This window comes from Ammospiza caudacuta, chromosome Z (genome assembly GCF_027887145.1).
Source record: "Ammospiza caudacuta isolate bAmmCau1 chromosome Z, bAmmCau1.pri, whole genome shotgun sequence".
NCBI classification, from domain to species: domain Eukaryota; kingdom Metazoa; phylum Chordata; class Aves; order Passeriformes; family Passerellidae; genus Ammospiza; species Ammospiza caudacuta.
The window spans coordinates 21,738,353-21,755,988 of NC_080632.1; the positions used below are offsets into that span (position 1 = coordinate 21,738,353).

General features: G+C 38.9%; 2 protein-coding genes across 2 annotated transcripts in view; both read right to left on the minus strand.

Moving 5' to 3' along the window:
• MCCC2 (methylcrotonyl-CoA carboxylase subunit 2) overlaps positions 1-12,390 on the minus strand; it is a 37,376-nt gene extending 24,986 nt beyond the window's left edge. The window contains exons 1-6 of the mRNA XM_058823648.1: positions 12,186-12,390; positions 8,806-8,872; positions 5,490-5,574; positions 5,126-5,227; positions 4,403-4,530; positions 2,019-2,131 (exon numbers count right to left, since the gene is read on the minus strand). Coding sequence (XP_058679631.1) covers positions 2,019-2,131; positions 4,403-4,530; positions 5,126-5,227; positions 5,490-5,574; positions 8,806-8,872; positions 12,186-12,317 — 627 coding nt within the window. The 5' untranslated portion in view covers positions 12,318-12,390. The remainder of the gene's footprint in view (positions 1-2,018; positions 2,132-4,402; positions 4,531-5,125; positions 5,228-5,489; positions 5,575-8,805; positions 8,873-12,185) is intronic.
• A 592-nt stretch (positions 12,391-12,982) lies between these two features.
• Positions 12,983-17,636, minus strand: part of LOC131570962 (transcription factor TFIIIB component B'' homolog) — a 52,575-nt gene continuing 47,921 nt past the window's right edge. Inside the window, exons 41-42 of the mRNA XM_058823418.1 lie at positions 16,936-17,170; positions 12,983-16,569 (exon numbers count right to left, since the gene is read on the minus strand). Of these exons, the coding sequence (XP_058679401.1) occupies positions 16,441-16,569; positions 16,936-17,170 (364 nt within the window). The 3' untranslated portion in view covers positions 12,983-16,440. The remainder of the gene's footprint in view (positions 16,570-16,935; positions 17,171-17,636) is intronic.

The following is a 17,636-nucleotide window of genomic DNA, read 5'->3' on the forward strand; positions in this document are numbered from 1 at the left end:
GTACTGGCTTCTACTAACTCCTTCCCCCAGGAAAAAAAAAAAAAACAAACCCTGCCCAAGGCCTCAGTGGAGTCTCTTTTGTGAGGGGCTGGAATCGTGTCCCCCTGAGCCTCAGGGCAGCAGAATCCAGCAACGATCATCTCTCAAAGGTTTTATTCCTTCTGAAAAAGAACACTGAATCACTGAATAATGGTATTATGGTGGCATTTGTGTCATAGCACTGCCATGGGCTCTGGTTCTGTGACAGCCCAGTCTCAGACAACACGGAGTGATATAACCGCTGTGACATATAACTTGCAAGAACCTCATGGCCCACTGCAGGCACCCATAAATTAAACTGTATCCCAGCCCTTTGCTAGGATAATGACCAGCTTTTTCAGGGTTTCAAAGTGGGTAGAGAACTTTTTCTTGAAAATAAATACTGTCATCACAAGTTCCACAGTATGTGTGACCTGTTTCTCACTCAGAATAGATTTTGCTCTTCTCACTGTATAGAAAACAGAGGTTCAATAATTTTTAATGTTCTGTATTCCTCAGCTCTTACTGTAATTAGCCATAGATTAATCTGTCAGGATTGTATAGATCACAGGTCTTAAAGAGAACCTGGATTTATGACCATAACTTCTTTTTGCTCTGACCACTTGCAGATGCTCATAAAGAATTCAGGTTTCAAACAATGTCTTTATTTCTTCTATTGATATATTGTTTTGTTGGAAGGTTGTATATACTTTCCCCTGGTAAAGTGAAAGAGTTCTTCAGTTCAAATTAATTTTGCTGTGCCTCAGTGCTAAATGAGGAAGCTGTCTGCTCTCCCTTCTGGTCAAAGAAAAAAAAAAGACTAGTTCTGAGAACTGGTGTTCAGAACTAGTAGCTCTAAGAAGTTCCATACAATTTGCTTTTTTGACTTGTTCTAAGGACTTTTGGTGCAGTCTGTCTTCTTCATGCTTAAAAAGATACAGTAAGATCGGGAAAAGAAGATGAACTAGGACCATCAAAGGTGTGGAACACTGCAGGAAGAACATCTAAGAAAGCCTGAATTTTTTGGTCTGCAAAAGGGAGTATAAGGCCAGTATAAGAGAGGGCTACAAAACCATACAAAGAGGTAGGGAGTGACCGAGTAGACAGCAATTCTGTAGGCTGTCAATTACCCAGTTGTTTGCTCTTCTGTAGTGTTCCTTTATTTGCAGTAGGTTATCTTCAAAGATCATGGATTTTTCCACTCTCCCTGGCAGCTTCTCACAGGTCCCTGCTAACAAGTCCCTTTGAGTCTTTATTCTGTTACCTGTCTTTCTCAACGCCATTGGGACTGTACGTCCTGCCCTTCACTGTCACTGCAGCCATAGCTGTCCATCAGCAATCCTCAAATGTTTTACATTCTTCATGAGTAATAGATTCAGCAAAATATGTAGTTTTCCTTCCCTAGCACACCACCTGCATCAAAAAACCGATCCCTATGTATTACTGAGTGAACCATGACACAAAAGCACTTCTAAATCCAGGAACTGTGACTAACAGTAATTCTGTGCATCATTAACGCATTAGAAAATAACCTTATTATTAGGGCCGCTTCAGCATAAAACACATCAGGGTATAAAATGGGTTTATATATATACACATAACCCTGTTAGTGGAAAATATGTCTCATTTATTAGCCATCCTCAAGGGGGTCCTCACCTTTGCAGTGCTGATGCAGAACTGTCCCAAGAGATTTTCTAGGGCTTTCTCATATGGCCCCACAAACCATTCTCAAGTCCATTTCTCTCCTGCTCCCAGACAGGAGCAGGTAGGTCAAATCATTAACACTAAGAATAAGAAAGTAGACAGTTTCTTCAAAACTATAATGAATTTTTGTGGACAGTTACTGTATTTACAGTGCTTCCAAGCCCCAGACTGGGCCATCAGGTTAGCACAACACAATGCAATCAGAAACAAAACATGGGCACAAGCCTTGGAAAGAGGTAATGGCAGCAGGCATAAAAACTATTTAGTACATTAATTCTTAGATAAAAGCAAATTACCTGTGGAATTCCTTGTGAGGACATGACTGCTTGATTATAGAAAATACGGCCAAAATGATCTCGATCTGGAAATACTTCTGCTTGCCGTGGTAAATTTGCTCCTCCTGAATCAACTAGAATGAATCGAATTATATTAGCATGTTTTGAACACCGTTACATACTTGTTGGTACAGCATCTGCATGTTACCTAAACTATACAGCAGTTACTATCACTGTGTATATATTTCCATGAATGTAGGTATAATAGCACATTCTTTTTGGAAAAATAAAGAAGAAAAACAGTAAACAGCTCTCTCCAAAATAACATCCATCCCAATAATTTTCATGGAAAATAAACTCAGACATGCTTAAAGATGCAACCATACCTCCTTAAACAAACTCATCTTGCTGCAAACTAAGAACACTATTAATGTACAATTTTAACTCAACTATTCTATTACAATTCTGTCACAAGCTCCAGAAAAAGGCAGAGCTAATCACCACTGAGTTCAAAAGATGCTGCCTCTGTTCTTTCATAGCTTGATTAAACTTCACAACAAAGACATTAAACTAACTTTAAGATGATTCATTTACTATGTGCCCTTGCCTCAGGATACAACCTCCTGCTCACAGGTCTCCAATAGCAGCTACCTCTCTGCTCCCAATTAATGAAAATACAACCTGTCACGAGAGGTATCCAAGGAAGGACAGAAGACTATGAAGAAATGCACATGGAGATAAAGCATCTCTGAGAATTCTGGCTCCTGGCAATTAATTTTTATGTACAACCACCAGTCTGTATGCATACTCTCATCCTACATGACTGCAGCCAAAACAAAATGTCCACACCAGTGACTGACTCAGTGACAAATGGCACCAGATGTCCACATGAGAATTAGCACCTAAGCAGCTGTTATCACTGGTGGAAAAGGCAGTTCAAACAACATGAAAATTACACAGGCAGCACAGTGCTGACTACAAAGCACTCCCTTTTATCACATTGTTCAAATCAACTGGAATAAGCCCAGGTACAGAAACTGCAAGGCTAAAGTAACTCACCAGATATGAATGACATTGTTCATTCAAGGATTATACCTCTCAAGACGGAATAAAACCCCTAAACTTTTCTTTCAAAGGCATAGCTGTGCCTCACAGTTCCTCATTCCAAAAGACCTTAAAAGAGTAGAATCACCCACAATTGCTCACTGATACTCAGTAAAAAAGACTTCTCTGAACAGACAGAATTTGCTCGTAACTCAGATGAAAAAAATGGTAAGAGCTGTTTCGCAAACAGCAAAGCTAAGTTTCTTCTGTTTTTTTAAAAACTAAAATCAAATTTAGTCCTCTCCTTCCCTTCAGGACTCTTTCTATAGCAATCCCACAAAATCTACACCCACACTGTCCCTGTATCCATCTCACCAACAGTTTCAAGTTCCCACTTCTCCTAATCCTTCTATTGGTGTTATTCACATGTTTGACTTATCAGCAGGGCAAGAAACTTCAAACACTTGGGCTGGCCAGAACCTGTATTTATGTTGACTATTTAACTAGTGCAAGCATCCAGACTGGCAAACAGCTGATATTTAAGTCGCTAAACTAAGCTGAACAGACAAGGAATAACCCGCCCTATTTTTTAAAATGGAGTAGAAGGTCTTTCTCCTCTGATGCTGACATACACAAAACCCACAGGAATACACACTTTCTTACAACTTTCTATCGAAGCTGACTGAAACTGGCTAATAGGTTCAGAAGTCATTAGACTGGGAATTCAGGCTGAAAGGAAGACATTGACAGAAACCTCTTGTATTTGTATAAAACCATATAAGAAAACACTATCAGTAATACATTACAGATATCTGTCACTTTGTTCATCTTTTATAATAAAAGCATATGTAAGTAAAACTTACATGAAGATCTGGCTAAATACTGATCTAATAGGCTAAACTCAAAATGTAAAATAAAATACAATTAAATATCTGCTTCAAAAAAATTCATTCCAAATCCTAAAAAATTATTAATCCAAAATATTTTTGACAATTTTATCACTCATTATTTTTATTTCCTTGGGATGTTTTCTCATACAGATACAGTTAAAAAAAAAGTACGTTCTGGTGGAGGATGTAATTTGAATTGATTGGATGAGTCCACAGGAAATGTTGCTTATCCATGACAGAAAGAAGTGATACAGTGTTAACAGTTGCATCTGTATTTTATGAAGCCAGCCCTATAGCAGGAGTGTACACACCCCCCTGTTAAGATGTGCCAACCCTCTGTAAAGATAATACAGTATGGATGAAAATACATTAGAATAGGTGTGCTTCAAACACACTGCTGGTTAGTCAGATCTGCAGACACATCAGCTGCCCTTAACACTGGACCTTGGCTATTTCTGCAATGGGACTTACCCAAATAAAGGCAAGGGAGATGATTTTGCATTGCAATTTCTTGAGCACGTAAATGTTTTTTAACAGTGATGGGATAATAGGTACCACCTTTGACAGTTGCATCATTAGCAACAATCAAGCATTCTGTCCTAAAAATAAAAAAAAGTTTATGAGAGAGAAAAGTATTTCTAATGAGTAAATATGTATGTCAGTTAAGAAATGCAACATGTCAAGGACTCTTGAAGCCTTGATGCTCTAAGAGAGCTCTTCTCATCTGCCTTCACTCAAGGGCACATTGTAACAGCAGCCTCAGCACTATAATGTCCTGTTCCATTATTTCAGGGAGTAAAATAATCCTGCAGAGCGCCATAATTAACTTCAAGAACAGTCTTGGAGGTACTTTAAGTAAGCAAAACTAATTTTTAGGCTAAAATACCATGCTATTTTTTTAAAGCTTTCCAAATGCACTCATCTCTTTCCTTCATTGGACGTCTGAAACTCCATGTATGTTTTGTTTAGTTAGTGGGATACACTAACTAAAAATCTCCAACAAACAAAAAACAAAATAAAATACCTCACTTCCTTTTAGCTATGGCCAAACAAATTGAGATACTGATTTTGTTGATTTTTGAGTGTCTGAAACAAAACATTAAAAACACTAACAGCCTAATACTGGAAATTGAATAAAATTATACCTTCTTCCTTTTCATATCATAAGTAATGTAGATGACTGGAATCTCTCACCCAGATACTCGTCCAATGCCTGTGATAATGCCTCCAGCAGGTACCTCTTCATTACCATACAACTGGTAACCAGCAAACTGGGAGAACTCCAAAAATGGAGACCTGAATAATGACAAATGAAATAAAATGCTAAAATACTACTAGTTCAATCTGCCATTGAATCTTACTTTAAAGGTTAAATTTTAAAAGATTTTTTTCAAAGGAGATCAGTATTTCAAAGAGCATTTCTGTAAAATTTCAATAATGTTATTTAGTGTTCATCATGTTAGTGTTTATGGAAGCTAAAGAGGAAAGAAGCCTGTTGCAATATTTACCTGCAAGAGACAACCTGAAATGTTTAAGAAAAGAAAAAGGAAGCACCTACCCAGGATCAATGAGCTTGTCAATTCTTTCTCTGGGTAACAACTTTCCTCTTGATGTATGAAGCTTACGAGCTTTTTCTCCACCTCCTGTGATAGAACAGTAAATTGTCACATTTTTTATGGATGCAGATAAGATAAATCGTCAGTTATATTAAAACTTTGAATGGAAATGCTGATGAGTTCCAGTTTTTGAAGTATGAACCTTAATAATAAATAATAGTTTCTACTTCAAACAGATTTAAGGTATTGATAAAAAGGCTTGTTTTTTAGAACCTATTTATTTCCACCTCATTTTTTACAGTTAGTCTTGAGGCAAAGATTTTAATAAACATAGTTGTCTGAAACTTTCCCCCACTGCTTGGCAATAAACACAAGCACAGAAAACAAAAACATGTAAAAAGCACATCAGTCGAACTACAGGAAATACTAATCCCTAGAACTCATTCATAATAGCTACACTGAATGCATTCTTGAATGACCCAGGACCATCTAGATTAATTTCCTTAGACCATGCCAAAACTGTAGGCAGAATTCAGACATACAGCATTTAATATCAAGTTTATATTTGTTTCATTTCAACTCTTCACTAGAGGTCATCCTAAATCTTTTGGTCCCTAGAGCTTTGTGTCATTCAATACTTCAAGATTTGTTGACACACCTCAGCCTCTTTGTAACAACTTACACAAACATTGTCTCTCAGTGTAGACAGATCACTGATCCGCCTCATCACTCTAAAATTGTCTCCCTGTCCAAAATGAAGATGTTATGTTTCGCTAACATTTCTCCTGAGACTCCAGGATTTCTCTGTCAGCTACACATAACTGAAACAGAGATTCTAAGCCTCCCTTGAAGTCCTTTTCCCCACCTCCTTCCTCGATCACCACACACATAATTTCCTACCTGTCAGGCATGCCAGAAAGCCCACAATTTATTTTCAGTTCAGCCAGTTCACTAGATCTATATATCCAGCCTAAGTCTAAATCTTGTAAATTCTTTCTGTACAAGTTTCTTAAAAAACAACCTCTCATATCCACCCACAGAGATACTACTCTCATCCATGTTCTCAACATCTCACTACATCATAACCACACTATCTCAGACCTCTGAAGTCTTTCATTTACACTGTGTGATGCTGCAAAAATAATTTCCATCCTGAGACTTTTGTCATCTTGGCGCATCACACATGCTTGCTTCCAGTAGCCATTCTATTGAACATTCCTCTTCCAACATCAAGACACTCTACTCTGCACTAACCTCCATTCTGAGAAGTAGTGTCCTTAACAATGAAACACACTTGGCAGCATTTAAGTTGAAACCTCTTCTTAATTTCTTCTTTACAACAATCCCTCGCCACTGTAACTGCTGATATCCCATGATCAGTCATGGAAATTAAAGATATCTCACCTGCTTCTTGTGCTTCCTGTCAGAAAACCACCTGTGGTAAAGGGGCAGGGACCACTTCCTATTGCACAGCTGGGGATTACTCAGTAGAGTGGGATATGGGTTCAGAAAAACCCTACACACTGAGTAACAGCTAACAAATGAAGCATTCATTGCAAAGACCTCAAACAAGAACTCATCCTCTGACAGCTTTTACAGTGAAATCTAAAGATGCTGCACATGTACTTCAGAAGCATTCAACATAGGTACCTAATTTTTCTTATATACTTAAATGATATGTAAAGCAATTTCAATCAATGTCACTCTAACATTCTGGTAGAGGTTGCTCAGACGAAGGAAAGATGAACACTATGGTCTTGTCCTGTCATTGTGTAACAGGCAAACAAGCAGCAAGGAAGAAGGTCATAACCATTAGTTTATGAGGCAAACATCATTAGTTCATTAATTGCTGAACAGTCTCTACACCCATAGAAGACAGAGGCAGCCCATGGGTTTTAACATCTCCTCAGGAAACTCTGGATCCCTGTTTCACAGCAAGAAAGAAAAAGCATTGAGCACAAAATCTTAACTGTGCTCCATTCCAAAGTAGCAAAAGAAATTGCGTTATATAAGAAACAGTGTATGAAATGACAAAACCAGTATAATGATAGGGCACAATTAAAGCTACATGCTCAGCCTCTAGCAGCATAATTAGGCATTTATTAAATGTTTTCATTTTATTGTTTCCATTAATTATAGTCAACTGCAATTCATTCAGGCAGCCTTACAAGTCAAAAAGAAGAAACACAGATTTTGATCTGTTAAACTACTACCAACCTGCTTTCTCCTTGCCAGCTCAACTACAGCTAGAAACTTGGAAAAGATCAACCAATAAAAGGAGGACAATAGAGAATTCCCATCCTTTATTGGATGCACGGCGCGTTATAGTGACAGAGGATGAGGAAAAGGCAGAGGTACTTAATACCTGCTTTGATTCAGTCTTTAACAGGATATCAGCCCGCTGAGTTGGAAGACAGGGAGCAAAGGGAAGGCAGCAAACTGAAGCTCCTTTAATCCAAGGGGAACTGGCAGTGACCTACAACACTACTTAAACACTATTTAAACACACACAAGTTTATGGGGACAAATGTGATCCACCCAAGGGTACTGAGGGAGCTGGTGGAGTCACTAAGTAATTTTCAATTATTTGCCAGCAGGTGTGGCTAAAGAGGAAGGTCCCAGGTGACCAGAAGTTAGTCTAGACACCCACTGCCAGGAAGGGCTGGAGAGACAATCCAGGGAACTGCAGGCCTGTCAGTCTGACACTGGTGCCAGGGGAACAAATGGAACAAATCACATTGAGGGCCATTATGCAGCACATACAGGACAACCAGGGGATCAGGCCCAGCCAGCAGAGGTTTAGGGAAGGCAGGCCCTGGCTGACCAACCTGATGTCCTTCTATAACAGGATGACCCACTTAGTGGATGAGGGAGGTGGTGGATGTTGTCTCTGTGAACTTTGGCAAAGCCTTTGACACCATTTTCCACAGCTTTCTCCTGGAGAAACTGGCTGTTCATGGCTTGGATTGGTGCACTCTTGCCTGGATAAAAGGCCCTGTCTGGACAGCTGCGCCCTGTCTCTGGCTGGAGTTACATCCAGCTCGTGTAACTAGTGGGGTTCCCCAGGGCTTGGTTTGGGATCCAGTCCTGTTTAATAAGTTTAACAACAATGTGGACAGAGGATTGAGTGAATCCTCAGTAATTTCCCAGATGACACCAGGTTGGATGGGAGTGTTGATCTGCTGCAGGGCAGGAAGGCTCTGCAGAGGGATCTGGGCAGGCTGGATAAATAGGCAAGGCCAACTCTTTGAGGTTCAACAAGCCCAAGCACCAGGTTATTATTCTAAAATCTAGAATTCTAAAATCTTTCATACTTACCTAACCTGATTTTTTCTGCTTGTTCTTGTAGCTCAGTTACCAGTGCCTTCATTCGTTCATAGTTCTCCTAAGTGGAGAGCAAAACAGAATTTTAAATTCAACCAAGGGTGACTATATTTAATTTTTTAATAAACAAACATAAGAAGTACAAGACTAATTTCTCTTCTAAATCTAATTTTACCTCACTAAATACTGTCTCTGTATTGTCTTTAAAGTAGTAACATTTCTACCCTAGAACAAGCCTCTCTCAAGCATTCCAAAGCATTTAATCAAAATGTTATACAATAAAATCTTATTGTGTTAGGATAGGAAAAGACTAGTTCTGAAATTAATAAACTAAAATAAACTAGTTACTATAGAGTTGAAGTGCTGTTTCTTAGATTTTGTTTATCTTTGGCATAGGTTTGTTTGCACTTTGAATCTAACTTTGTAAAAACCACAGATTTGAATTAAGTGTCCTTATTACTTGTACCAAAGGATGAATGACCTAGGTCAAATAGATTTTGGTAAACACTTTTTAGATTCTTGTTCTCTAGGTTGAAAAAGAAGATAAAACAAACGTTGGTTTTGCTTTGTTTTGTCTTGGTTTGGTTGTGTTTGGTTTTTTGTTTTTTTTTTTAAGCTGTTGTTCTTGCTATCATACTTCTAGAAAAACAAAGATTCAAAATCTGAATATGAGTGAATCAGTACTGAGCTCACCATTTTCATTCAAATTATCCAAAACTCCATGTACACATTACAGCAAGTTGGGATTTTTTTACAGTTTCTTAGGAATTTGAAGGTATTAGTCAGACTTAATTTGTTGGGGTTTTTTTGCCAACACATTAAGAACTTTACTACCTTTTTGAAAAATGCAACTGCAATAAAAGAACATGCTGCACAAAAAGATCTGATTGCCTTGTCTAATTCTCATTTATATGATGTTTGAGCCTACTTTCACAGAAAAAAACCAGCTGGTAAATCCATGTTAACTCTCTATAACTCTCATATATACTCGAACACACAGACTTGCAGTTTCCTTTAGGAAGATGCTGCAAATGTTGCAGTTGAGTTTGTTGACTTAGGCATTGAAAGGTAAAGAAACAAAGCAGAAATAAAATAAAAACATGAACAGATTCAGCTCACATTTGAAGTGCTTTGACTGTAGAGTGACTTTCAAAACAACATTATTTTTCTGCCTTTGTAATTGCCACAAATAGATTAAACAGACTCTCTTGAAAGGTAAAAATGTATCTTGTAATTCCATACTTTTAGAAGTCTGGAGTTGTCACAACACCCAATATTACTTTACATCAGTGTTCAGCTTGTCCACCTGGGTCATTTTGCACCTTTACACACCAAAAATTTTTCCTGTTTCTACTTGTTCAGTCAGTCTTTTTCCTCTAAACACATTCTCCTTTTGCACACAATACTGTGCTTAGAAACTCACCTTTAACATAGGAAAAAAACCAAAAAAGCAGGTAAAATGGCAGAGGATGTTAACAGAGGAACAGTAATCACAGTCATAACCTTTCTCATTAGATTTTGACTCACTGTAGCTAGTTTAGCTACTCTACCTGAAAACTGTGAAAGGACTTTTTAGATAAACTGTAAAAAATACTGCACAAAGCCATCTGAGTTGCTTAAACTCATTCAACTTCTATCACAATCTTTCATGCCTTAAACCAGAATAGAACACTGTTATACTCTACCAAAGAGAAATAAGGATGTATTAAAATAATTCTGAAAACACACAGAAAAGACTACTCTCAGAAATAAACATGCTAGTTTTACCATGTATTTGTGGGCTTTTCATTATGGTCATTAAATAATGAAAAAAAGGTCAGTGAACTGGCATCAAGTTCTTTCTGGAAAGTGGTCCTTGCATCAGCACACTGAGTGAAATTCTGCTGTTAATATGAGGATTTCTACAAATTTCAATGCAAAATTAAGAGGCAAACTCTAAACACGAATCCAACAGTTACTGCACAAACTACATGAATTATTGCTACATCACCACAGTGCATGTAAGAGCTAGTGCCTGGAATCTTCAAAGAGACTTTGTTTCATTTTCCAGAATTTAGACTCACTCACCTTTAAATTATTTCTGCCTATCTGGTTCAAGAGGCAGTTTGCATCATCAAGGCCAGCCTGTCTAGTTGAATTCACAGCCAGAAAGGTAAACAGCGGCCAAGGAAGGCAAGACCCTCATCACCTATCATAATGTCTTCTTGTGTTTGTGCTGTTATTCCTTGTATTACTTTTTTGTCAGATGGTGAAGTGCCTCTTTGTGTTTGTAAAGCAGTGCTTGCACTTAAGCGTGTTCCATAAATTATTTCTACCAAATACTAACACTATTAGCTATTTCACCAAGCCTTGCTTTTCTTTTGAGGTTGAAAGGAACCCAGACAAAAGGGCAAATCTGGGGGCAGCTCAGATAAGTGAACACCTTTATTAAAATACTATCATTTTTTGGTACACAAAAGATGAATATGTGCACATATATAGACACACTTCACATACACAAGCTTTGTATGTATATACATATATATATATATATATGCATATGGACAAATTCTGACATTACAGAGAAGCTTCAGCCACCTAGTTTCTGTTCCAAATTTAGTTTCTGCAAAACAAAGCACAGAACGAAACTCAGAACCAATGGACCTATCTCATTAAGAGTACACGCCGTTGCTTCATACACAGTTTTGTATTTTACATGAACAAATACGAAAACAAACTCATGCCCTCTATCAGCCTCGATTCGTACCTAAAGCCATGTTTTTCTCAGACTAACTGTAAACACGATTTTTGAATATGATGGCGTTAATAATGCCCCATTAAAAATAAATGTATTTATACCAGAGGGAAGTACTGCTCTCTTCGTAAAGACAACTGGAATTACACCTAGCTCTCCTGCTCAAAAGATGATGTTTTTGGATGCAAGTCCATGGCTCTGTACAGCTATTTCAGCTGTTTTCAACTCGGGAATCAATTTGTAAACACAAAAACATGCAACTTTGAAATCATCAGACTCCATCTTCCACTGTCTACAAACCCTGCCTCCACCTCACTAGCACAGTATCGATCAGCCTGAAACGCAGCAAGAGCTGGCATCCCGATTTAAAAGGGCAAAAATATTCATGAGCCAGACGACTGCACTAACCCGCCTTTTTTCACACGGTATGCGTGAGCTCGGCCCGCAGAAACTGACAGGCCTCGGCGCTCGGGGCGCGGCGCTGCCCCCGCCGCTCCGCAGGGCGGCACCGGGGCCGGGACCGGGACCGTGCGCGGACACGTGCCCGCCACGTCCCTCACGCCCCGGCCTCCTCCATGGCATTGCTGCGGCCCGCCCCGCCCTGCGTCCCGCCCGGGCCCTGCAACCCCTGCCGCCCTACCTGGTAGAGCGCGGAGCTTGCGTCAGGGCGCGACCCCACGGCCGCCACCGCGTCGCCGCGGTACCCGCGGGCAAGCAGCGGGTGGAGCAGCCCAAGGCAGCGGCCCGGGAGCCGCGGGGCACCCAGCAGCATGTCCGGGCTGGGCCGAGCAAGCCGGGACGAGCAAGCCGAGCCGAGGCAGACGTCCCAGGCCGCCGCCGCCGCCGCCACTCCCCCCGGCGCAGCCAATGGGGACAGCGGGGCCGGCCGGGCCGCGGAGTCCCAGCCCAGGCCCCTGGACAAACTAATGCTGTAGAACACCTTTTGGAAGAGTTGTGTTGGGACGCGCACACGTGAAAACTGTGTTTTCACGCACAGCCTAGGAAAGCCCTTGCCCTTCTTAGAAACTTGTCGTAGAGTAATAGGGACAATCTTTTTAAAATCCAAACCATCTTTGTCCGAGTTTCTCCCTTCTGTGAAAACTTTGCTATTCTTCAGTATTCCAGTTTTACTTCAAGCCAAGGCCCTTATCTTTAGAGAAAGGTAACAGCAGGGAGTCTGATACCAAGTAAATTAAGCTCTACTCTTAAAACCAGGGAACAACGACGATCCTCCTCCTGAACCATGCTCAGCCTGTTACCAGCAGGTCTGTATGCACCCCAATGGTCCAGCCCAAACTTCAGCTTTTCCTTTAGCTCACATTAGCTTTGTGGACTTGTAAGTATTTAAAAACTGCATTTGAAACTTCGATAAACAGCAACACAGGTAAAAGAAAATAATTTATTCACTAATTTACATAAAGAATAGGACTACTTCCTTTGACACAGAAAGCTTGTATGTGATACAAGGCGTTAGACAACTCTAAGCAAAACAGTTTTATGCCACATCTTTGTAAAAATGCTACACATACATATTGAGATTTCAATGGTATCTTCTTACATCCTTCATCATTAAAAAACTTCCATACACAAAACACAAAATTCTCTTATTTCTATTCAAATTAAATTTGTTCTTAAAAAAAAATTTCTCTATCAAAGTGCATGTTATTTGCTGCAAGAAAAAAGAAAGCAGAGCCCCAATTAACAATGCAGATAAGGCACCATAAATCTTAGTAATGAAGTAGTTGATTTTTTTCCCCTTATAACATGAATGCAAGCTAACATGAATGCAAGCTAAAATGTATGCAACTGAATATTAAATGATTATCCCCTCAGAACTCACTCAAAAGGTACTCACAGCAATTATTTCATAGCCACTCCCCAAGAATCTATTTTTAGGCTCTATGAGTGCAATTGATATAAACATGCCAGACATATCAGGAAGTAAACACTTGCATACTTAATATCTACAAGATATACAATACATAGAGTTACATGTATACATGAATCTCTTTCATAATGTTTACAGTAGAACAAAACTTAGATAAACATTTCAAGTTAAACGGATTAGGCAAAGCACAAGATACCATCTGAACAGAAACTGTGGTTGTATTTTTGAGGGTTTTTTGGGGGGTGAAGTGGGTTGATCAGATGCTTTCAAGTAAGTTACTTTACACTAAGACCACTAGTCCCTTTTCCATCACCTCAAGGAATACTGCTGCTAGTGACATTTCACTGGCAGAGCTAATATACCAATTTGCAGTAACATTAGCTTTCTTCTATATTTCTTCTCTTTGACAATAGTTTAAAGGTTCCTTCAGAAGCTTTGCCAACAACTTCTGAAAAGAAAAACATTCTCAAACTTCATCGACTATTTCAAAATTAACTACATATTTGTATTATTTACCTGCCAGTAAAGGATTACCCAGTCCAAACCTGATGATAGGTTTCTTGAGAGCATTAACAATACCATTTAAACATCATTTAACCTTCATAATAAATTGCTTTGAAAAAGTACCTGCAAGTATTAATTAATGGGCAAAATTTTAAGACTACTCAAGCTACTACTGCAAGCAGGAGTTTCAGACTAAATATTGACTCTTTCAGCAACCAGAGTGCATAAACCTAATTACCTCACCCAGACAAATTTCTTGATGAGGTAAATAAAAACTTAAACTAAAATCTAAAGCTAAATCAGAATTTTATGACAAGTTACAGTACAAGCAGACATGCACATAAGAAAACCCTTTTAATTCAAGTGCTTCAAAGCAGCAAATCCTCAAAAGTGACATTATATAATCATGGTTTAATCCAATCTCTTTGTGCTACTTTGCACAACAGAAACTGAGGAAGTCAGTAAATATACAAACAACTACACATAAAAATAGGGAGAAGAAATTGTATCTATAGCTTTGTTTTCCAATTTAGAAGAAAATTAGCATTTATACTAGGAAACATCAATCTCCTCCTGCAAGTGATTTAAAAGGATGCAAACATTAACCTTTTGTTATTATCTTTTAGTAAATTGCGTTTTTAAGTTTTCAACAAATTTTTAAGGAACCAATCCTACTGGGCTTTTCATGCTACAATCTTTAAACTATGTGGTTAAAAAACTCTTACAAAAATATGTAATTTGGAGATTCAAACAAAAACACCTGAAGTGCTTGACATATGTATGTATTTACTACATCACTTCCAGTATTTGCCTTCTGATCTTCAGATATTACATTATACCCAAAAGGTTAATTCCTCCTTCTAACGTAACATACTTCACAAAAAGAAGTAAAGAACTTGAATAGTCAGTACTAAGAAGCTTTAGCATTAAAATGGAAAAGGATACTTGTTGCAAGATTAAACATTATTTCATTGCACTTTTCTGTAGTATAGTCATGCACTCACTATCAGTGTCTAAACAAGTGAAACCATAAGCTGGCAGTCAGTAAGTAGTCTGGTGCTATGACATCATTGTAGTGGTTTAGACTATGTCAGCATTTTGAAAGTTCCTGGGTTGCTTCAGAAAGAATCCACTTCATCTTCACAGCACTAATTAACATGTCCTAGGGTGACTTCATGATGTTTGTATCCCAAATCATCTGTTCTGTTAATGCTGGATATTAAGTTTTGCACCTTTAAGACTGGTTCCGAGAGCAAAGGGGAAGAGAAGTGCAGAGCTTGTTATCAGAAGCTGCACTTGCTCCTCTGCATTCTCTCTCACAGACTGTGTTGTCTCCAGAACAGACGGATGGCAGGTGAGAGCTTTCCTTTGTTTTTAGTTAGGTTTTAGCTAGCTGAGGCAGAGAAGTTCCCTGGACTGTGGCTTTTCTTTTTTTTGGGAACTGATCAGCCTTCTTCTGGACTGAAAACCCAGAAAAACATGGGCACCTCACACCTGTGGCCCACTGAAGCCCAGGACACAGCATTTTCCAGCACAGGAGGAACTGGTAATAGACTGAGTGAGCTGAGTTACACTCCAAGGAAAGGACTTTCTTAATTTGCCATCTCTTCAGAACAGCAACAGGTGTTATTGTTTAGTATTGTTCATTTTTTTATGCTTGTGAACACTTTGCTTGTTAAATAAATAGGGTTTTTCCCCCTTTTCTCCAAGAAAATCTTTCCAAACCAGTTGGGGAAGGGGCCACTTGAATCTGCTTTCTAGAGGGACCCCTTTGAAAATTTCCTCTCAAATTTGCCCTAAACCAGGACAAAGACATTTTTTTTAGTGCCCAACATGTGGTTTGAGAAAGGGAAAAATCCTGTACTGATTGCATTTTGGTTCTACTTACTCTGCACTGAGATAAAGCAGTCAGTAGCCATGTTGATTGAATTCATGTCTCTCTGGATGGAGGCCTTCACCTGTCTCTGGTCCCTAGGCTGTTTTGAGGGTTTAATACCTTTCTGGTCCCTAGGCATACTTTCTCATCTGGAGATAGATCCAGTATTGTGCCTAACAAGTAGCTTTTACAGTGGAGGGGCACAGATTTGAGTTGCTATTGTGCTGGGCTCGGTGAAAATGGTTTATAGGGAGTTTACATAGGTAGAGGAGCTTGTTCAAGACGTTTGGTTTATGGTTTCTTTGTCCGACCCCGCATCCCAGTTCCAGTCGCATGTTTTGGGGTTTATTAGTAATCGCACCCAGTTTGTTAAAGGAGCAGCAGGAGATGAGGCTTTTCAGCCTTTTCTTTCCATCTTCTCCTTTGAATCTGTTACATCACTTTCAGAGAATGTTCAGTTTCCCCTGAATGTTAAAGACATCACTTTCCTGATATTTTATCTGCTACTGTTATTACTAGCTGACATTAAGTGTGGCATAATGAATATCAGAATGAATTGTAACTTTTAAAATACTCTTTTCTTGCTGCAGTATATTCTGTGATCCTAGGTTTTTATGAAACCCTTTGCTATTCTGAATCATCCACTTCCATAAAGATGTCACTGAAAAAGTACTCGGAGATTTTGGTTGGTTCTCCTTCCTTCTCTTGATCTTTAGCACAGAGAGGGGGCTTCTCAGGTGAGTTGTTACTTGGAACCTGATAAAACAAGAAAAGGTTGCTCTTAAGAGTCTTCATCAGTGTGTATGTGTAAATATATTTACATATATATGCACATGATCTATTTGTAAGGGTATTTTATTTATGTAGGAAGTTTTGACCAAAGGGGGAAAAAAAAATCAGAGTTTACTGAAAATGAGAAATAAATAGATATCCATGCAGACAAAAATCACCTGAGTTCCCTTGCAAGTTTCCTAAACATGCCCAAGTCAGAATCTTGTCAACTGGAACAGATACTGGACTCAAAACATGAATGCTACACACCCATCTACTCACTCCTGAAACAACTAATTCTCTGTTCTTCACACCTCAGAAATGCATGGTTGTTCAAAAGTAAACTCATACCGTAACTGTAGCATCAGCACCCACATGTTCATGTTCTACAGATGATGAAGTAGAAGGAAAGGAACAAGATTCCCTCTCATCCTTAGTGGACGGAGTGGGTTTCTTTAGACTTCGTTTTGGAGTCACAATTCGTGGCTTTTGGATCTTCCCTCTATTCCCTTTGGTGTCTTCTGCAGATGCAGAATTACTTTTTTTGCAAATTAAAGATAAAAATCCCAATGGTTTTCGTCCACTCCTGTTCAAAACAAATATGGTCAGGATGTCATAGGATTGCTCGATAAAAGGAAGATGTAAATAGCATTGCAGGAGTCCAATTCTATACACAGGAAATAAACACACACCTACAGGACATATGAAAATTCTAAGGAAAAAAACCAAAAAGTCATTCTGAGAAAGGCTTTTGTATTACTGAATATTCTGGTACAAGAGTTTTTATGTCTAGTTACAGAGATTCTTGACAATTTTTAAGCCTGGGAACAGGAACCTATTATTTGCTGTTACTCCACAGCTCATAACAAGCTACCAGACTTTCGGAGAGTGGCTCCAAGAAGGATGGAGGCACACTTCTGAAGAACAAACTGAAAATTCTGAGCATCCTTCATGTAATCAATGGAAAACCTGATCCCCAAGAATCGGGCTACAGCAGACTATCTGTTGCAGGATTTTAGCCTAACTACAGCAGTAAACCCAGACCAGTGAGC